Source organism: Cydia splendana, chromosome 1, assembly GCF_910591565.1.
Source record: "Cydia splendana chromosome 1, ilCydSple1.2, whole genome shotgun sequence".
Taxonomy (NCBI): domain Eukaryota; kingdom Metazoa; phylum Arthropoda; class Insecta; order Lepidoptera; family Tortricidae; genus Cydia; species Cydia splendana.
In genome coordinates, this window is record NC_085960.1 from 17285387 (window position 1) to 17309088 (window position 23702).

A 23702-nucleotide genomic window follows, 5' to 3' on the forward strand; every position below is an offset into this window, starting at 1 on the left:
GTGCACGGAGCGTTTCGGCACCAGCAAAATATCCTCGCCGACAATTTTTTACGGTCCGTGCATGGCACGCGACGGGTATGGTCGGTTACCTACGGAACGGGTTAGGGTAGTGGGCATAGTCTCATACTTTTTAGTACAAAAAAATATTTTTTGCCTGACACGTTCCTACTACGGTCATGGTATGATACGGTGTAGTGGGGCTACCTTTATATGAGCTTTTCGTTCCGAAATCTTATAATTATCTAAAAATCTAAAAAGTTAAAACGATAAAAATGTCAGTAAATGTTGCCCAGTAATGGGACACAATATAGGCTATAAAACAAAACAACGGGTTGCACTCCGGGAGTGCCGGCAGAAGTGAAAACTCAATGACATTGTAACAGTTTTTCGACCAGCGGGCTCAGCACGGTTCCATTTTTATCGACTATCACTATGCGCGTCCCTTTCGCACTTACATACTTGTTAGAACGTGACAGGCATGGTGACAAGGGATAAAAACGCGACCGTGCTAAGCCGCCTGGTCACGTGTCCGTCTTACGAAGCGTCTTACGTCAAAATATTAATAACAGCGCCACCTAGTGCCAAATGTCTGCAGCACTATGTATAATTGAGGTTAACGCCATCTAGCGTTATTTCGTCGCATTACTTGAAACCCCTAAGCACATCACTGCAGTTAGTACTCGAGTTATATTAGTACCAGTTAGAGGGAAACTCACTAGATGGCATTTAAATCAATAAAGAAAAACTCAATGACATAGGTCACGTGTCCGTCTTACGTCTTACGAATCTTACGGTCACGTGACACCTGTTACGAACTGAGTTTAGCATTTTTTCCCCATCACAAAAATTGCACAGCGAGCGCCGCTTAAGAAGTTTCACTTCACTTCAAATAAATGTTAGTATCCAGGGAAGAAAGTGGGCACTATGTTTGCCAGGAGATGAAAAAGCAGTCGTCCACTATACTCTTAATCATTAACCTGTAATAAAATATGAGGCATTATCTATGAAAAGCGACCTTATTGTCGATGGCGCTTACGCCGAATAGCGTCGCGCGGCATTGTATTTATATCGGAGCATCGTTAATAATGGCGTAAGCGCCATCAACAATAAGGTCCCTTCCATAGATAACGTCACATATAGCCTATTTATGTTTTATTTCATATTAATTCGATGTTTTTAATACTTATACAAAACCAAACAAGCATACGGCCCGCCTGATGGTAATCGATCACCGTATTTTATGGACGCCTGTTACTCCATGGCTGTTAGGTACAACATTTACGTGCCTAGCCAACGTGCAAATCGTTAACGCTCTGTGGCGTAGCGTAGTCATCTCTCTCTAATATCACTCTTCCATATTAGTGCGACGGAAACAGTTGCGTTTCGTTCGTTACGGAGCGTAAGCGATTGTAACGTTGGCTAAGCAACTCACCCTAAACACATAGAGTTAGACCAAGATAAGTCTACAACGATTCTGATAGCACACGCAAAGAGCAGTGCAATTGTTATTTTAAACGTCAAACTTCTATTAAGTAAATTATGAATTACATATTTCTAAATGGTTAAAATAAAAGCAAACGAATAATTTTCCATTTTTTATATTATTTTACAAAACTTTTCCTATTATTTACAAAATTATCTTAGCCTAATAGGATCCGAAGGTGATATCGTGGAGGGGGGCAGCGCCTCCCTGTGGCAAAGCGTATTCTTTAAGGAGCTGATCCAGCATGGAGAAGGGTTGGCTTTGACTCCTTGACTGTTGGAACTGGTTCTGTTGGTACCTGGGCTCAGCGGGCGCTGGCGCGAAGTTTTGGGAGTACTCGACCTGGGGCTTGGGAGCGAAGGACTGGAACTGGGGAGCTGGTCGGAAGTCCGGCTGCCTCTGGGGCTGCGGGCGCTGGGGTTGCTGCTGCGGGGCGGGGTTGAAGAAGCTGTCGCGGTCGATTGGGGTGGGGGCCGCGCCGGCGAAGAATGCGGGCTGAAATTAACAAATATTTGCTAAATTAGATTGAATCAGGAGACAGTAAAATTACCATTTTTATCTTCACATATTAATATTTACTAGCAAAAAGCAGAGCTTTGTAAGGGCTCGCGGAGTTTTTCTACCTAAACGTACCGGACCGCGACTTTGATCCAGTCCGAGGCTTGTTCCATGTTCGATCGAATGGGTACGTAATAAGTCCGTTAAGGACGCAGCTATAAGTGAGAGCAAGAAAGAAATATACCTACTAATTGAACCCCGGTCGCTGTCCGGTACCTACGCCTGTCTGTTACAGCTATTACTTTGTCCATTATAAACGTGTCCAGACGACAAAATCAAATTGCCAATATCATCCACACGTAATATACAATTTCATAAGCGCTTATTACATCCTACACGGTCGCCCAGTACTTTTTGTAAGGAAGCTAACTGGCTTTCCTAAATAATGTTGGGTCCTTGAATTTATTTATGCGTCCACACCACACAATTGAGTGTAAAACTATCCCGTCTGGACACTTATTAACGGTAATCATGCTGCTCCACATATAAACTTACGTATAATTTGCTCTCTTAAGTGCTCATCAAGAAGAGTGAGATGACCAAAACAGCGTGTGCCTATGTTGCAACAAACTTGAGTTCCACTAAATATTGCCAGGGTTCAGCTACAACAGCTCTATCGTGAGTATCTCCTAAGTGCTCAAAAAGACGAGTCGGATGACCAAAAAAGCGTGTGCCTATATTGTATAAAACCCGAGCTCCACTAGGTACTGCCAGAGTTCAGCATCACCTTGGGTACTACTCTACCAAGTGATCATCATGAGTCGGATGTCCAAAACAGCGTGTGTCTATGTTGCACCAATCCCGAGCTCCACTAGGTACTGCCAGGGTTCAGCATCAGCTCTATCTAAGGTAGTACTCTCCTAAGTGCTCATCAAGACGAGTGAGATGACCAAAACATCGTGTGCCTATATTGCAACAAACCTGAGTTCCACTACATACTGCCAGCAGGGTTCAGCTACAGCTCTATTTTGGGCATCTCCCAAGTGCTCATAAAAACGAGTCGGATGACCAAAACAGCGTTTGCCTATGTTGCACCAAACCTGAGTTCTGCTAGGTACTGCCAGGGTTCTGGGTCATTTTGTTGAACTGCACGCCGACGTTGCAATTGGCGTGCAGTCGGCGTGCAGCTTCCATACAAGTTGCAGTCGGGTTGTATTAACAATTTGATGATTTAGGGCCGATACAGACGGCCTAATATGCTTATCTTTATTTATAATTTTTGCAGTTTCAAGCAATAGTAACACTAAAACTGTTTCTCGAACTGAAAATACCCGATTTAAGTTTGCTAACACAAGACTGATCAGGTCATCGGCGTCACAGAACAGAACATACGAGTAAATTGACCTCCGCAGTGAATATACAGCAAGATTGAATGTTCCAGTATTCACTTAATTGCTAAATTGGGAATCAAACTGACCGAAGCGAGATGGGTCAGAATCAAAAATTTTAACCCTTTTTAGGGTTCCGTACCTCAAAAGGAAAAAACGGAACCCTTATAGGATCACTCGTGCGTCTGTCTGTCCGTCTGTCACAGCCTATTTGCTCCGAAACTACTGGACCAATTAAGTTGAAATTTGGTACACATATGTAAGTCCGTGACCCAAAGACGGGCATGTAACGTCAACAAATGAATTTTAAACATAGTTTTGGGGGGTAAATGAGAAAATTATAAAACAAATTTTTGCAAACTATATCGTGTTATATATCAAACGAAAGGGCTCATTGTGAGAATCTCAAATATATTATAAATTTATTATAAATTTAGAATGAAAAGTTTAGAAGTTATTCAAGAAAATAGATAAAAAATGACCATTAGCCCCCCTCTATCTCCAAAACTACAGGGTCTAAAATTTTGAAAAGAATACACAAAATAGTTCTTTACCTAAAGATGACAGGAAAACCTATTAAAAATCTAGAGTCAAGCGTGAGTCAGATTTAAGAACAAAAATACGATTAGGCTTTTTTAGGGACACAGCCGCAATGGCCCACGTGAAACGTGGTGTAGACAGCTATTGCGAAGGCACTAGGCCGATAGCCGCATGAGAACGAAGCCCCGAAGCGTTCCGATGAGGCGTGCCTTTATGATCAAGCGTAAGTCGGACTGAAGACAAAAAATGCGACTAGGCTGTATCTGGCACCCAGCCGTAATGGTACTTGTACTACTGATTGATTAGGTTACTATTGTTACGTGTTTAAAAAAGCACTATTTTATACATATCTCTTCGGCCTTCGCTTTTAAAACACTTGCGGAAGTTGTGGGAAGTGCGTACCCGTCGGACGCTCCGAGCTTTCAGCTCTACGCGGAGCTCGGCCTTCAGTCTTCGCATTTGGACAGTTGTAGGTACTATTGTTCGGGATGTAATCTTCCTATCCAAGCTACTTTGCATAGTTGCAGAGATATAAGCCACCGCTCCGTAACACTTCATGTTACATCTGGTTTTTGATCTGACCAATTCGGGTTTTTCAAGACGTTTAACTCACGTCGTTTCACGTACAAAAAAAAATGTTAAAAATTGTGTGATGTACGGAACCCTTAAAACGCGAGTCCGACTCGCACTTGACCAGTTTTTTGTATTCATCTTTGTTAGCACATAATACATTAGCACGAATTTTAATTCATAATTTTTCTAACAGATGGCGCTAGTAGTAATACAAAGTGTTATTCTTTTATTTTATTTATTTAGGTTTATATAATGATATTTTTATGTTTGATAACACATCTAGATATGAATTTAAATTACTATGTTAAATTTCAAACCTATAAGTGCAGTAGTTTTTCCGTAAAGTGTACCACAAGAATGCATAGTTTGTCGAATAGTGATAGGGCTCGCTTCGCTCGCCCTAATAAAAACAGGCCTTAATGGATATCGAGTAAACCTGCTCACCAAATTTCACTAGAATCAGCTAAAAAATGCGACCTATAGACGAGAACATCCAGAGTCCAGACATACGAAAGAATTTTCGCCCAATCTGAAACGGAGACCTTCGCTTTCCTTCGGTTAAAACGTAAAGCGTTGTTTTTAAAATTGATTGAAAAGTAAAATATTTAATCTATTTAAGAAGATAGGGGCCGAACGCTTCTTCAAACAAATGTAGTCCCCATTTTCCCTCCTGGGTCTTGACTTTATGGGAAATATATCTACGTAATTTATTTACTAGGTAACTATAGCTATGCCTTTTCGTTTGACTTTTTAAAATTTTTTGGTTATAATAAAAGTTAGGGGTGAAAAAAAAATTGCATACAAATTTTTAAAAGCTCCTGATTCGTACCGATATGTGATTTAATAATTGTAATATCCAGAGAGGAAAATGGGGACTACGTTTGTATGGAGAAGCGGTCCTCCCATTTCGTCTTAACACAACATCTTCTTTGTCTATGGCCATTGACACAACTGACTAATGCGGCTACTACACCAATAACACATTAATTAAGCTTACTTTTGGTGGTGTGGGCGCAGACTGCTGCGGCCTGTACTGTTGCTGAGGCTCTGGCCTGTACTGTTGCTGTTGCGACTCCGGTCTGTACTGCTGCTGAGGCGGCTCTGGTCTGTACTGCTGTTGCTGGGGCGCGCGGTAGGCAGGCTGCGGGCGCGGCGCGGGGCGCGGTGCGGGCCGCGGGGCGGGCGCGGGCTCTTCGTAGTCGTAGTCTATAGACTGCGCGGGAGCGCGGTCGCCCTGGAATAATAATGTTAAATTAAATTAGGATTTTTACAAGTTTTTTACAACTTAGTAAAAGGATCATGCCGAATTTGGCCTACGATTCGATAAGCATGCTATATATACGATAAATTTAATCATATTTCTTACAATCTCATACATATATTAGATTTCAACGGACACTTCTTAGTAAAGAAAATAAGTTAAAGAGTAATTAAACCAAATCAACACATATATTACATAGAATCAATGACATTTCATAAATGGACGTCCAGAGCAAAGAGTATAATAATATATGTATAGTAAAAGAGAGCCAACTCGCGAGTAAATGTCAAAATACGTCGACACTAACGCTCCTAGCGGATTTTTGTCACAAACCTTTACGTATGTGTGCGTGGCACACATGCATAGTAGTAATAAAGACTATGGCGCCTTTTTCCTTGACCGTAAACAGTGAACTACAATGAGGGTTCCATTCTTTCACCTTCTTGCAAAGCAATCACGTGAAAAATGAATACACCTCATTGTAGTGCACTGTACACGGTCAAGGAAAAAGGCGCCAATATATTATGTACTATAATACATATTCATTCAGTGACGATTTACTACCTAGACCAGTATTTTATAAATGTTCATACCAAAGAATATTTTAGTCGCAAAAGTAAAAACACGATGTGTAAAAATATCATTTATTTTTCATTACTTACATGCGTAACAAACCAAAAAAATATTTTCTAAGGGTTCCACTTATTATAATAAATTAGTTCGAAATAATACAAATCCACTATTAAAACTTGGACTTAAATTTGACTAGCTAGCACGAGCCACGAAGCATTGATGCGTTTTGGAGTCATGTTGTTTTAATTCGCACAGCCGAAAAGGCAATAACGTTTCTTTCTCCCAGGCGCACTCATTTTCATCAATTTATAGTGATTATACTATAAATTATTAATTAAAATTACAAAAAATTTGAATCTTCTGTTTGACTTTTATAGTTTGACGGTTACTATGTTCTTTGTTTTAACGTTTCCTTTCACGTAAGGCACTTGGCGAAACTATTTAGTTAAATGTTCTTAATAAAAACGATTATATTATTTTAATATAAATACAATTATATTAAGACGATTAAAAAATGTGAGGTACCTAAATTACTGAAAATATTAAACGTTTCATACTTGAAACGGAATTTGTGATAAAAATGCAAAGACAAAGTTTTTTTTCTTTTTTCAATTATGGCCTGGATGCGTGTTTTTTAAGACATCACAGACAAAGCGGTGACACCATCTAGTTGATTTACATGGAAGTATCAGGTGAGGAAATGTTGCTGTAAACATAATGCTGACTGCGCTAGTTTCCATATATAAGGTACCCCTCTTTGAAGTTTCGCCCCCCTGGTCCAGAGCCAAACAAAAAAGTATGGCAGCAAAATACTTATTCTACGATGATCCTGTTGATGCTAATAACGCTCACTTCAAAGAAAAACATTCATACCACTAACGACATACTGTTATAAGCACTAAGTATCAAAATTGCAAAAAGAACTGCGATACAGTAAAAACTTTTTATTCCAATGACTTTAATTGTAACATACCCAAATGACTTACGTCAAAAATGAATAGCGAACGAATATGGAACGAATAGAGTCGCTATGGATTGTGTTTTCATATTAATTATTACATATTTATTTAATAGTATTGTATGAAATCTAGAAGAGCACCAATTTACAATTAGCTTTCACCGGCTTTCCCCACTGAAGTCGTTTTTTACTTCTTTAAAATTGATTAACTTTTTTAATAAAACCTTATTTGATATCAGGGTATGAATATGAATAACACGAAAATAGGTTAAAACTTAAAAATACATTAAAATAAAGGGAAAAATATATATCTAACTTTTTTTATAAATTACCTATATGATAAACCTACAAAATAGGAATTCTAACTTCTTTGAAATAAATTAAGTTTATTTTTTTTTTTTTTTTTTTTTTAATTTATTTAGAACACAAACAGTCACATAATGCAAATGGATTTTTAGTACAATGTAGTGTACTTAACATACTTAAGAAACAGACCTGGAGGTTCATTAATGAGTAGGTAATACATAATGTTAACATACATAATAACCGCAGAAAGAAAAAGAAATTTGAAATTATGAGCCATACCTACTATTACTACATACTACTATAAATTATATTTACCAATCTTCCAAACAAAATCAGTATTGTGTGAAATTATATAGAGGGTAGGTAAGTTGAAGATTGGTAAATAGGTTTAACATCAATATCTATTTTAGTATTATCGGATAAGTAGTCATCAATTTATTTTACTATTTGGTAGGTAGGACAATCGGAAAGTTACATTTATACATTTTGTTATTTAAAACGATGTTTAATACTTAAAACTAAAACAATTTACGTTTAAGTTCAATTTTGAGACTAGACAAGGAAGAGTGAAAAGGATCAATATCATGTAAATGCTTATTAACATAACTAGGGACTCGTCTGAAAAAAGTGTGCCGAGAGTAATTCTTACGAGCAAAGCTGATATGAAATAGAGATCTGGAACGTAGGGGGAGGTGCGGACAACTGAAAGTGACTAATTCTAAGAGATTCGGACATTTTATTATTCCATTAAGAATTTTGAATAAGAACATTACATCTAAATAGTGTCTTCGGTTATAAAGGGAAGGAACACAAAAATGCTTCGCTGCTAACGAAGTACGTTCGAAATAATTGCCCGTTCTGTAACAGAGAGATTTTAGAAAAATATTTTGGATCCTTTCCAGGCGATCAATATGAACTTGATACTGAGGTGTCCACACAACACAACCAAATTCAAGTATACTCCTAACAAAGGAATAGAACAATAGTTTATAAGTATTGGGGCGCCTGAAGGGCTGTCCGATCCTGAGAATCATCCCTAACTTCTTATAAGCTCGCTTACATATATTATCAATATGTAAACTAAAATTTAATTGTGAGTCTAAAGTAACACCTAAGTCCCTAATGGAAGATACCCGGGCTATATTTTTCCCAGCTAAGGTGTAATTGAAAATTAACGGATCATTTTTACGATTAAAGCTGATTATGAAACATTTTTCATTATTCAAGAAAAGATGATTATCTGAACAATAGCGGGAAAAGTTATCCAAATCATGCTGTAATGCACGGCAATCTGCTTCCGATGACACAGCTTTGTAGATTTTTGTGTCATCTGCATAGACGAGGTGCTCAGAGTTTCGAAAACAGGTTGCCATGTCATTGACATATAAGATAAATAGTAAGGGACCAAGATGCGATCCTTGGGGTACTCCGGAAGGTATAGGAAGAAAGCAAGAAGTATAACCCTTCAAGGCAACCGCCTGACTGCGATTGGACAGGTAAGACTTTATCCATCTAAGGAGGTCGCCGTGTATACCGAGCTCAAAGAGTTTCTTGATTAAGTTATTATGGTTAATTTTGTCAAAACATTTCGAAAAATCAGTATACACGACGTCCACCTGACAGCCAGAAGAAATCCTATTGATAATAAAATCGGTAAAGGTCAGGAGATTTGTATCCACGCTACCTTGACAAAAACCGTGTTGGCTAGGGGCAATGTGCTGAGAGAAAGCAGAAGTAATCTTGTTGTAAACGATCTTCTCAAAGATTTTAGCAAATATGTTTAATTTACTAATGGGCCTGTAATTAGTGACTAGGTTCGCATCACCACTTTTATAAATTGGTGTTATCAAGGCTTTTTTCCAAGAAGAGGGAAACTGGCCATGAGCAAAGGACTTAATAAAGATTTGAGTTAAAGGCACTGTCAAGTCACGGGCGCACATTTTAATGAAAAGGGGATGAATCAAATCGGCACCACTACCCTTCTTAATATCTACTTTCTCTAAAAACTTAAAAACGCAATCCTCGGAGATTTCAACGGTATTAAGATCAATCAAGGAGTCATTAGCTACATGCAAATAATCGGGTAAGGTAGAAGAATCAGTAACAAAGACAGAGTTAAAATATCTATTAAAAAAATTACTAATTATGTTACCATCTTTAGAAATCTCACCAAGGTAAGACATTTGGTCGGGTACACAATTACTAGGGAATTTTGACTTCATAAACGACCAAAAGTAAGTAGGATCACTGTGTATTCTATCCTCAGCCAACGAAATAAAATTATTATAGCATTCGGAGGCTAATTTGTGTTCTCTTTTTCTCAATAAAGTAAACTCCGCCCTATCAAGGGGATTACCATATATTTTCCACCTTTTATGGACTGATAGTTTTTGTTTGCGAACTTTTATTAGTGCACGAGAAAACCAAGGAGGGTATCCAGCATTACTATTAACGCTTTTATGTGGAACATGACTGAGAATAAGTGTTCTAAGAACCAAATAAAAATACGTAACTGAATCCTCAACATTCATGTTATTCATACACGACCAATCGGTCTCAGATAATTCCTTGCGGATAAGGTCATAGTTGCCGCGATAAAAAATCGGTCTAGTACATTGATTGGGCAATAAGCGCGGCAAATAACTCATTAAGTTTAGGGCTAGTGAAATATTCAACGCTTTGTGCTGCGGATCCACTTGCGTAAGCGGTGACGAGCAGGCACCAACCGTGCAATGTACATTGGCCATTACTAGATCCAACACACGTCCATTTATATTAGAACAATTGTTATATTGGCTAACACCAGTTAGAGCGACGAAATCGGAAAGAACTATAGCAGTTGGATCTCCATTAGTCTCCATATTGAGGCGATTTGACCCCTCACACAGGGACCACGAAGCATAAGATACGTTAAAAATTATTAAGTGCCTTTTAGGCAAACATTTGTTTTTGAAACATTCTTTTTTGTAATGAGTTACTTATCGAATTCAGTTATCGTTAGAATTCAATCCTGTGATTGTTACTGTATTTCTTCTCTCTCTGGAATTGAAGTAAATATGTTTACTTAAGTGATTGGTTTTACATTTGATGCTATAACAATTTTCACTATAAAACAGCTCTAGTTATTATAGTCTATTCCGGTTCGCATGCTATGTCTTATTCATTTACGGAAGTCGTATTAAATATATTATTTTATTAAAAAAATATATTAACCTAATACCAACTCATTCGATTTTTGTTCCTTGACAGCCTTTAAACGCCCAATATCATCGATATGTTTGACACTATTTACGGCACCTTATTTCCTTGTAATAAGGCATAATAATATTTAACATGGCCCGATACAAGGCAGAATTCCTAACCTCAAAATCGTAGAGAAATTCCGCTTTTATAATGTTCTGTGAAGTGTCCGTGAATTTCTAATAACTATCGGGACTTTCATTTCATGTTTGGAGCCTAACAATATACCACCCATGTTTAGCGAGTGTTGGGCCAAACTTGTACGGGAGCGGAACATCATCCAATAGTAAAAAATAACAAGTAAGAGCTCCATACGGAAGACACTTCTGGGTACATATTTAGTTTGTAATATTTCTTTAATTGAGATTCCGCTCTGATGGTTTTGTACCACAGTTGTGTGTCTACATGAGTTTCATGAGTGACCCCCATTCCTGGCCTATGCTCTACGGTGCACCTGGCACATATTTAAATATATAAGAAAGCAGGCGATATTTGGTGCGGGCATTATTGAAAATCGTGTCAGTTAGTTAGTATCTGTGACTTCGGTGGTCGATCCCAATTCGCAAGTAAACTTATCAAGAAGGGTGGGTAACGTCACCGTAATGTCCTTTCTGACTTTCTGACTGGTCGTACCTACTCTATCAAGACTGCTGAATCAGTAGTACCTGTGATTTCGGTGGCCGATCACGAGTAGACTCATCAACAAGTGTGGGTGGCGCCACGGTGATGCCCTCTCCCGAGGGCTGGAATCCATACTTGTTTGCGCCGTACTCGATCACCCGCAGCTGGAATCAGAGAGAAAACAAATTATTTTCGTTGCAGTGGCAAAATTGAATTAGACTTTTTTTTAAACAGACTAAATAATTTAAACATTAGGTAGGATGTGCAATTTTCATAGAATTTTGAAACGTAAAGTAATACCTCACAAAAGTTGTCTGATATTTACAAAATCAAAGTATGCAATAACCTATATGTACCGTAAAATGGGGTGAGTAGGCGCAAAACTGACATTCAAACCTCGATAACATTTTATCTTTACATATGCAAACTGAATGGTGTATATAATAAGTGTTCCGGACTAGTAGAGGAGTTGTATGAAAATTTGTAGGTGAGGGTCAAAATAATTCCCACAAAGACGGGTTTTGATTATTTTAGTGTTGTTGTTAGATTGTTTGTACCTTTTTGACATACTAAAAATATATCAAAATATATGTATGCAAAAGTCGTTTTTTTGACCACCAAAAATTTTAAATAAAAATTCGTAAATTAAATAAAGATGTTATATATCGTGTGTAGTATCAAATTACAGGAAATTAAATAGTAAAAAAGGTGAAAAAAGTTGATTTCTAATAATAATAAAAATAACCGGTCAAGCGCGAGTCGGACTCGCGCTCCAAGGGTTCCGTACATTACTAAATTTTTAACAATGTATTTTTTATATGTGAAACGCGAGTAAATTGCCTTTAAAAAACCCGTAGGGGTCGGATCAAAAACTAAGTAATTAGTCCGACTCACGCTTGACTGTATATTTCTAATAGGTTTTCCTGTCATCTATAGGTAAAGAACTATTTTGTATATTTTTTTCAAAATTTTAGACCCAGTAGTTTCGGATATAAAGGGGGGGGGGGGGGGGATATTAGCTATTTTATTAAATTACTTCTTAACTATTTGTTTTAAAATTACAAAAAAATATGTTTGAGATTCTCAAAATGAGCTCTTTCATTTGATATGTAACAAGATATAGTTTGAAAAACATAATTTTTTAATTTTCTCATTTACCCCCCTGGCTAAAAAGTGGCCTCCATGTTTAAAATTCCTTTGTTTACGTATAAAAGTCCGTCTTTGGGTCACGAATTTATATATGTGTACCAAATTTCAACTTAATTGGTCCAGTACTTTTGAAGAAAATGGGCTGTGACAGACGGACAGACAGACAGACAGACAGACGCACGAGTGATCCTATAAGGGTTCCGTTTTGAGTCATACTTTTCAAATTATTAACGAAAAAATAAAAACAAGGAACCTTAGAATTTATTATAATTAACTTTCCCTCTTTATTATCTTTTTAAATATTGATCCCTGCGAAAAGTGTGCTGAATCTTTTTTGTAGAAAATTTTGTGTAGATTATTAACGTTCAACAACATTTTTTTATATTGGCCCGAAAAACTAAAAAAAGGGAGCTTAGAAGTGTTTATAATTAACTTTCGGCTACAAATATAATGACCACCAAAAAATACTTTGGTACCCTAAATAAAAAAATCATGCTTACCAAAAAAAATTACTGAACACCAAAAAAATAAGGCCTAAAAATACAAAAGTACCACCACTTTAATTACGACTGCACTTCAAATTGTATTCAAATACCAAATATATTGAATGATCACCAAAAATCATTAATGATCACCAAATCTTGAAGGCCAAATTAATGCGATATTTTCACCTAAATAAACCACTATGATTACCAAAAAATGTATACATATTACCAAATAAAGTAAACTAATGCCAAAATTACTAGCCCCTCCCGCTCAACCCCCCGTAGCCCGCACCGCATACCTAACTAACCTAATCTACTTTTCTAGTAGCATTTCGTTATGCTACTAGAAAAGTAAGTTAAACTGCTATCAGTTACGTGGGTTAGGTTAGGTTAGCACTGCGACCCTTACAGAAACGAAATGGTACTAGAAAAGTAGGTTAGGTTAAGTTTCAACTGCTACCCATACAGATACGAAACGCTACTAGAAAAGTGAGTTAGGTTAGGTTTGAACTGCGACCCTTACAGAAAAGAAATGCTACTAGAAAAGTGGGTTAGGTTAGGTTTGAATTGCGACCCATACAGAAACGAAATGCTACTAGAAAAGTGGGTTAGGTTAGGTTTGAACTGCGACCCTTGCAGAAAAGAAATGCTACTAGAAAAGTGGGTTAGGTTAGGTTTGAACTGCGACCCTTACAGAAACAAAATGCTACTAGAAAAGTGGGTTAGGTTAGGTTAGAACTGCGACTGTTACAGAAATAAAATGCTACTAGAAAAAGGTGACGATGTGGATTAATTAATTTAATAGGATAACGATATATTAAATGTTTGCACATTTTTTATTAAAATGTGGTTACAATTTTTGTGATCATTTACTATTTTTGCGTTTACAATAATTATTTTGGAGCCATTTGCTTTAATAGGATAGCAAGAATTAAAAATTTGGTTATCATTTTACATTAAAATGGAGTTCTAATTTTGGTGGTCATTTACTATTTTTGGGTTTACAATGATTATTTTGGTGTCATTTTCTTTAATAGGATAGCAAGATGTAAACATTTGGTTATCATTTCGCATTAAAATGGGGTTTGAAATTTGGTAATCATTGACTATTTTTGGGTTAATAATGATTAGTTTGGTGTCATTTCCTTTAAAAGGATAGTAAAATGTAATAAAATTGGTAATCATTTCACATTAAAATGGTGTTATAATTTTGGTGATCATTCATGATTTTAGGGTGGTAAAATAGATTTTTTTGGTATTAAATTTTACTAAATCTGGTGATCAGTTAAATAGCAGCCTTAACTTTCCCGCGTTAATATCTTTTTGAATATTGATCCTAGCTAAAAATTATACAGAATCTTTCTTGTGGGCAATTTTATGCAGATTACTTATGTATAGAAATTTTTTTGCTATGCGCCACCGTTTAAGAGTTATTTACGAAAAACTAAAAAAGGGACCTTTAATATCAAATATCTCACTTCGTGTCAATAATTCGATCAAGCAACCGGCAAATTCGGATTCAGCGGGCTCTAATTAGGTTAAAAAACCCAGTTGCAAAAAGTAATATGATTTGCCAGAGGAAATCGATTTTTACAAAAATATGACTAAATATTATTTTCTTTTACAAAATGTATTTGTTGTGTAAAACTATAATAGTTTAGTTTCGTTTTCAATGTAGGAAATAATGTTCAACGCTGAAAAAAAATTCATTTATTCAGCCACCACTTTGTTTTTTATTTTTATGTTGTAAAATCAACCTCACAACCTGTTTTAGCGTGTAATTTCCTGTAAGTTGATACCACACACGATTTTTAACATATTTTTTTATTTTTCAAATTTCAAATGTCAATTAATGCGTTTTGCACGCATATATTTTGATATATTTTTAGTATGTCAAAAAGATACACACAAAGTACTAAAACATCAAACTCCGTCTTTGTGGGAATTATTTTGACCCCAAAGGCTATATCTCCTCTAGTATTAACTTTGACGATAAACAGGAAAACCCACCTCACCCCGTAGTCCCTCGTATTTGGGGTGAGTTGGGTTTTCATACAAAGGTGATTTTTTAAGATTGTTGGATCGATTTTTTTTATCATGAGTAGCTCCATTTTAAATTGGAATACATTATTTTTGTAGCACTTAAAAACCCATCTCACCCCCTTTTCAACTCTTCTCTCCCCATTCATAACCCAACTCTCCCCGCGAACCCTACTCACCCCATTTTACGGTACCTAATTAAAAATATGCAGTAAAAATTAATACATAAGTAAATCTAAAATTACTAGGTCTAATCCTGATATGTATTTAATTTTACCTCTACTCTCTACTAGGGCCGGTGCGCTGTCAGGACAAATTACAATAAAATTCCTTTTTTGTCCTTCATTGACAATTCTACTTAAAGCCTGACCAGATAATCACGCGCCATGTTGCGGAATTTCACTGGAACTAATTTGTTCATACTAAACTGAACTGTCACCCTATACAATGAGAATAACAGCGCCCTCTTGACACTTGACACTCAGGCATTAATTACGTTCTTGTCTTGCTACTTTAACTGCCGTCATCGTGATGATATTGCAGCAGATCTATATAAATCTAAAAAAAAAGTAAAAAAAACAATTTGTACATTTTCGGGTAGTAACATTTATTGGTTAACCAACCAAATACAAAACCGCGTGGATCAGTCACTGAACGACCTTACTTTAACCTACATTATTTGATCATGTAATGTTTTAATCTACCCTCAACTGGCTTAAGGAGCCATTTGAGGGAAGATTTACTTTTATTTAAATACCCAAAGATACAGAGTATAGGCAGACCGAACATTTGCTTATGTGAGCCGTGCAACGTAGGTCTCAATCACTGCTATTAAGTATAGATGTTACTTTAACTTAATAATTTACCTTGCCAGTATCATCCTTGTATCCGTATTTGCCCTTGACCTCACCGTTTTGGGCTTTGGTCTCGATCTTGAAAGAGCCGTCGGCAGCTTCGTACCCGTATGTGTACGACCCGTCCTCATTGTGCCTGTAAGTATAAATTATAATATGTTTACCAACAGATTATTTTCTTCTAGTTTTAGTGCCGAGACATGGAGGCTCACTAATAGACCAATAGTGGGACCGGATTTTTGCACTAAAAGTTTTGATAATTCTAAAGATGAAAAAGTGATACTTATCTGACATGGGACATATTTTTAAGCATATTTGTAAAATATGACGAAAAGTTAGAACGAGCGTTAGATATAAATTAGGTATTTATATATTTTTAGTAATGATTTTTTAATATTGAATTAAAGTGCAATGTTTAAGTTCCATCGTTTATAATATGTATGACGCTTTATAATGTAAAATTATTAGAAATTTTTTTAACGTGCTTCTTAGTCAAACTACAAATTAGCTTATTATTTTGTCGATATTGAATTAAAGTTTAATAAATCCACAACAACATATCTAAATTCTTAAGTTAATAGGCAAGCTAAAAATTTAGAAGAATAAGATATATGCTTTAGAATTAATATGCGTTTTTTGTCCTATAATATCTAATATTGAATTAGAGTCTGTAAAAATAAGTCTATTACTATAAAATAATATACGCAGCCATATTATGGAAAATAAGAAATTTCGGTGTGTAGCTTGCATTGTATTACTAAAATATATTTAAACAGGCGCGAAATTCATACATACGCCGCGCTGGTCCGTTAGTGTCGCCGGCGCGGCGCCCGAGACCCTATCATAGCCTACCTATACCTCGCCCCTCGCCTCGCCCCACCTGCCGCTCACAGCACTGTCTGTCTTTTCTTATCATTCATTTGTTTGTTTACTGTAAACATATATAAATTAGATGCGGACATTACGTGAAATTAAAGGGGTCCCTTTGTTTCCCATAAAGTTTTAAGTCATAATGTATTGTTTGTCATATAAGAACCTTCGGGCTCTCGAATTAAGGTTTATTTTTGAATGGCCTTAGTAGCAGTGTGATAGCGTTGACTCGGCTCGGAGAGTTGGCGAATTGGAGATTCATTCGCCGAGTTAGCGGATCGGATACCAAGTTATCAGCTAGTTTAGTGGCCGAGTTGATTAGGAAGAACATTTGAATTTCGAAATTGTAATAAAAATGTACATGATATTCACAACTATTTTTTACCATAGTTTGTCAAAGGACTGTCTCATTTCAAAGATAGAGAGAATCATCATACTATGTTTGACTTACACTAGTACTAGCACCCAAAAGAAAAGGATGAATATAGTTTTTTGTTTTTATTTACTGACAAATTGGTTTGACCGACTATACCTATTTCTGGTTCCTATTGTCATGTCCTGTCCTATTCAACGTCAATATCATATTATGTATATTATAAACCAACTGCTCAATATTACACGTATACATATTGAATATACAATAAGGTAAGTGACCTCACCTTATTGTATATTCCGTGTCGGCCGTATATGCCTATATACGGCCCACCTTAAATTAAAATGTTTTTTTTTTAATAAACAGGATATTAAGTATGAAAAACTCACTCAAATGGTATCTTATTTATTGAAGTTTCTTCATTATACCAAAATAGTTATAAAAATATTACGATACTCTTGGAAAATATACCTTTTTTATTTATTTATTTATTTTTTTTAAAAAGTCCTATTGTGGGCCTTATTGAACACTAGCAGGGTATTACTTAATCCCGCAAAAAATAATCATTTTGACAGTAGACAATAACAGATTTTATTGTTTTTAACTTAAGAGTTATACATATACAAATAACAATATTTGGTACTTCACAACAAGAGGATATTTATAATAAGTTAAAAATAATTATTTTGGGCCTTATTAACTAAAGATATAAAAATTGTCTAGTTTACGCGAAAATAGTAGGTAACTAAAGTCACTAAACATAAATCTTTATTATTATTATGTTTTAACATCTGGGGGCACGGCAGTGCCCCGCCAAGACGAGCAAAGCGCAAGGGCACTATCTACCTTTTCTCGAAGCGCTTCGTCGTTTTTTGGAACCCTCATAACTTGGGGTTGGATTATACTAGATAAACAAAGTTCTCGGACTTATTAAGCATATCAATTGCATAGCTCTTATACTTTAGATTTTATTAATATCTAAAAACTTCGATTTCGTCACTGACTCACTCACTTGATGATTATCAATACCTTTAGGGTACTTCCTGAAGTCCTCTAAGAAGCTGAAATTTGATATGTAAGATTGTTTTAGTACACAAACAACAAATAAATTCAAAAACTTGAATTTTTTAATTCCTAAGGGGATGATGAGGGGGTTTAATCTTGTATGGGGAATCAATAATCGCTGAACCGATTTAGTTGAAATTTGGTATGTAGATAGGTATTGTTATGGGGAAGGATATAGAATAGATTTCAACCTCAAAGTTAACCCTTACGGGATGAAGGCAGATTTCAACCCCAAAGTTTACCCTTACGGGGTGAAGGGTTTATATGGGGAATCAGTAAGAAGTACATTGTGTAACAGATGCCCCCAGATACTTATTTCAGGATTTTTAATAGTAAATCACCCCCAACCCTTTAAATTAGGGGATGGAAGATTGTCATAAGCAACTTACAAAAAGAAGTGAAATCCCACCAAAAACATTTTGATGTAAAATGTTGCCCAGACGAAACCATAAGGCTCGCACTGTCAAAAAGTTATCAGATCTCTTGCCAAGCTTCTAACTCTACAAGCCCTAACTTCACTAGCTCTACACCTTAGTCAAAGTATGTGGCTCGGCCGTTTCGTTTCTACAAGAACTATTGTATGTATAATAAAAAAACCGCCCAAGTGCAAGTCGGACTCGCGTTCCAAGGGTTCCGTACATTACACAATTTTTAACAATATGTTTTTTTAGTGAAAAGTGAGTAAAATGTCTTTTAAAAACCCGTAGGGATCGGATCAAAAACTAAGTACTTAAGTCCGACTCACGCCACAGATTATACAATAGTTCTTACGAACAGATACTTATCTCTCAAACAAAACGCAAATACCTACCGTTTTGATACCTACACAAAAATACAATGGAGTGACCTTCAACGCGCCGCTCCCCGCACCGCGCGCACCGGCACAACGCTAGGGTTGCTGACGCTTAGAAATGATAAATAAATACCCACTTAATCAGAGGAGTGAAATAAAAGGAAAGCTAAATCTTAAATTATACCTAATATTCCGATTATGCTTTAGTGTTTGCGAAATAGTCATTTTAAAAGGTCATATGTCCCTGCAGTAACCGCAGTGTTTACGCCGTTTTATAAACCGCGCAATAATCTCAGCAAGAATTAGTTTTAAAACTTCGTGTAATTTAAAACCAGATAGAGATTAATGTTACATGGTAAAGAAAAATAATAGAAACCCCATGAATAAAGGTAATTAATTATAAGTTAACCAGAGGAAAAATGAGTAGGCACTTTCCGGTGTAAACTTACTGTCGTTAAAATAAACATTTACCAAAATAAATTAAAAAATGTACTACCTATTTCAAATAGATAGATATCTAAATCTATACATTTGTCACACATATTAAACATTACATGTTTAATTAAAGAAATTCAATGGTAGGTAGGTACCTACTACCCGCGCGATTCGAACTTTAAGATATCGCGCCGTTAGACATTCACTAGATATGAAATAGTAAACATATGTGACGTTCCACGGCAAAAGGTACCTTATGGCGGCTGGCGCTTACGCTTATTATTATCGCCACTCCAATATTCAGTCGGGGCAATGGTACCTTTTGCCGTGGAACGTCACATATCTTTACTATTTCTTATCTAGTGCATCTCTAATTCATTTCCCGAATCCCGCCGTACGTGTAACTATCGTAAAAATTGACAGTGCGGCGCGCGGTGACGTGCGTACGTGAGCGCGTGTGGCAACCAACTGGCTTGCTTTTCTACCGTGAACGGGAGCAGATTCGTAGGTATTAATCCGAGCTCGCGCAGAGAGTTCCATAGGCCTGCTCACGCTTAGCTCCACATTTCTAATAGGTTTTCCTGTCATCTATAGGTAAAGAGCTAATATGTGTATTTTTTTCATAATAAAAATACCCAGTAGTTTCGGAGATAAGGGTAATGTTAATTTTTTGCCTGTTTTCTTAAATAACTTCTAAACTATTTATTTTAAAATTATGAAAAAAAAATATTTGAGATTCTAATTCTAAAATGAGCCCCTTCATTTGATATATAACAAAGATATAGTTTTTTTTCTTCTATTTATCATTCATCTCAAAAGTGACCCCTTTATTTAAATTTATATTACATATTTACTTTACATGTATGTCTTTGGGTTATAGACAAATTTCAACTTATTAGTCCAGTAGTTTCGGAGCAAATAGGCTGTGACAGACGGACAGCCAGACACACGAGTGATCCTATAAGGGTTCAGTTTTATTCCTTTTGAGGTACAGAACCCTAAAAATAATGATTATAATAAGTTTTTCACCTTATGCCCATACCATTATCACGCCCATGGGGCGGTAGCAAAACAGCCAAGCCACATATTTTGACTAAGGTGTAGAGTTAGTGAAGGGGCTTGTAGAGTTTGAAGCTTGGCTCGACAAGAGATCTGATAACTTTTTAACAGTGCGAGTCTTAGGCTTATGGTTTCGTCTTAGCAACATTTTACATGAAAATGTTTTTGGTGGGATAATTTTTTACAGTATAAATATTTATTCGTAACAGTTAGTATTATCTTTTAACATGATTTTTACTGTACATCTGGGCCCTATTTCACCAACGTGACAGGTGCGACATTTGTCGACATCACTGTTACTGACGTCACAGGCCTTTATAGGCTACGGTAACCGCTTACCATCAGACGAGCGGTGTGGTTGTTTGCCACCAACCAGTGTTGGGCGTAATTAATTACTCGTGTAATTTAATTACTAATTTAATTACATGTAATTAAAATGTTTGTAATTTAATTACATAAAATTTAGTTACATGTAATTAATTTTTCTGTGTAATTTGCAATTGTGATTACATTAATTAGTAATTAAATTACTCAATTACTTTTCATTTACCTTTTTAATAATATGCAAATATGAACAAATTTACTTGTAGTAATTATAAAGAAAAACTTTTATGAATTCCATTATACGCTGGATAACGTTATAACATATTTTTTATCCCTGGAATCATACCTTTACAGGGTACTATGTGACAAACCACGTTGAATATGGCGGTCGGCGCTTACGTCGCGTAGCACCGCATTAGTTTGCACGATGCACATCCCTGGTGCGCCGGGTGCGGGCCAGCCCCAACCCTATCCTGTGTGTGATAGCGGACAGACTTGACTGCCCGTATATGAGACACTGCTGCGAAATGCATGTTTCCAGCAGTGTATATATATTGTAATAGTTAATTAGGTACTAACATGTGACGTCCCACGGTCAAAGGTACCTTATGGCGGGTATGGAGTTATGCATACCCCAGTAATCTACAATAAATAAGCTATCGATAACACAAAAGATCAACCTTCTAGGTTGCGTAGTTACAGAGATATGATTTTTTGAAAATAATGTTGTGAAATGAGCAACTTTACGATAGAGAAGTTTTAAGTTTAGCCGCCTAAAAAACTATGTTCCTGAAGTAAGTTACATAGTTGACTACAAATAATAATGCCTTATATATCTGAGATTAAAAAAATATTGCGACTTGTTCTGTAATGCAAATAGAAACTTTTGATATCGACTGATTTATGTGTATACTAACCAATCTCTTGAAAATAAAGTTTTATTTCATTTTCACGATTGATTGCAATGAGCTCTCAAGATTTAAATTTTATCTATTAGAAAACGACACTGACAGACAGTTTAAGCAAAAAACAATACCGATTTAGAGGTGAAAATGTATTTTCTGACTTTTTCATATAAAATCACAAAATTGAATATTTTTACTTTTAATGTGACACACAATCAATTTTTCTGAGCACATATGAAAGAAATTCTGTCATTCAAATGAAATAAATCCTAAAACCCCAACTAAATACTATATTTAACCCCTTATGCCACTTTAAACTTACATAACAATAACAGTATTTGCTCCATACATTTACGAAAAGGTACCTTATGGAAATAAATCTAATAATACATCACTACAAAATATCAATCATATTATAGTTTATCTTTTATGAATAGAAAATATTAATTTACATTAAACTGCCCCCAATTTAATTAGTTCTTCGTCATAATAATCTTAAAAAAGACCAATAATTTGTATGTAATGAAAAGGTACCTTGTGGTCAAGTTACATGATGAGGCATGATGATGATGGAACAGTTAGGATAAACTAATAATATTTTGGGGTTAAGATGGTATAAATCGTCTATTTCTTATCAATAATATATTTCGGTTGCTATTGAAGATAAGCGGCATTGAGGTTCAATGACCTCAGATATTCCATAAGGTAATGCGTCGGGTATTGACATTTTTCAGCAAACCAATGGCTGATTTACTGCATGCGACCAAACCAAATGAAGATTATTCTAGTTAAGAAAGACTTGACGAGAGTAACTTTGGTATAATAGCAGTCTACTTGGATTTGTGATGTCGGTCTATGTACGGTTATAATATTTGCGAGGCGCCCCAACCAGAACTGAAATTATCAAATTAGTTTTGCAGAATGCTAATACAGTTCTCTACCAAACTTCTTTTCCCGTATTGACTAGTTTTTTTGGGAATTTTCAATCTTTTTTCCATAAGGTACCTTTTCTACTAAACTCTGAGACGACATTACTAGGCTTATAACTAACTTATAACAAAAATAAAAACAGGTAAACAAACGTTAGGCATTAAGGTTTCAGATCACACAATAAAAAAAAAATGAGCATTTTTTCACCTCTTTACAAAACATTTAATATCTCCGAAACTAGAAACCCTCATAAGGTACCTTTTCCCGTGGAACGTCACACATTAGGAACGTAAGTCTACTAACAAATCTGTATGAGTCCATAGTTGCTCGAAATAAATATTTTTCATTTCATTTTCATTTCATTAGTATTGGGGCGCCGGTAATAATGACGTAAGCGCCGACCTAAGGTGCCTTTCGGGTTGGACTGTAGCAAAGGGGGGGCTGGGACTTGGACAATTGTCACAAGAAATACGACAGTTGTCACGAAATTCCGACACAGAACTCATTTACTGTCAAGAATTACCGAAAGTTCTTTGAAATCTTGTGTCAATTGTCATCATTATCATCATAAACATCACAAGAAAGATACCTGTTTTTTGCCGATATAATAAAGTTTTTTTTTAATAATACTATGATAGTGACAAACAGGAATAAAGCCCGTCCGATGGTAAGCTATAACCGTAGCCCATGGATGCCTGTGACGTCAGCAACAATGTCACGTTGGTGAAATAGGGCCCTGGTGCTACATTACGACACCGGTGCTATAATAAGCACATTAAAACACTCCCTTTGGCCGTGTTTTAAAATTCGTCATTCGTTGCAAAATTTCTATTTTTCGCATTTCTATCGTAAATAACTACCTATGTATTAATAAAAAAAGTTACCTATATAAGTAAGTAGTTACTGCCTTTAAAAAGTATAAGTGTCTAAATATTATTAGACTTTTTGATTCTTTAAAACGTCTTTAGGTCAATAAAGC

At 35.9% G+C, this 23702-nt stretch overlaps 1 protein-coding gene across 1 annotated transcript in view; it reads right to left on the reverse strand.

Annotated features, from left to right (window-relative positions):
* Nucleotides 1–1582: 1582 nt before the first annotated feature.
* The window catches only part of LOC134795857 (DNA translocase FtsK-like), a 29174-nt gene continuing 7054 nt past the window's right edge, over nt 1583–23702 (reverse strand). The window contains exons 3-6 of the mRNA XM_063767791.1: nt 15982–16105; nt 11486–11605; nt 5480–5716; nt 1583–1978 (exon numbers count right to left, since the gene is read on the reverse strand). Of these exons, the coding sequence (XP_063623861.1) occupies nt 1646–1978; nt 5480–5716; nt 11486–11605; nt 15982–16105 (814 nt within the window). The 3' untranslated portion in view covers nt 1583–1645. The remainder of the gene's footprint in view (nt 1979–5479; nt 5717–11485; nt 11606–15981; nt 16106–23702) is intronic.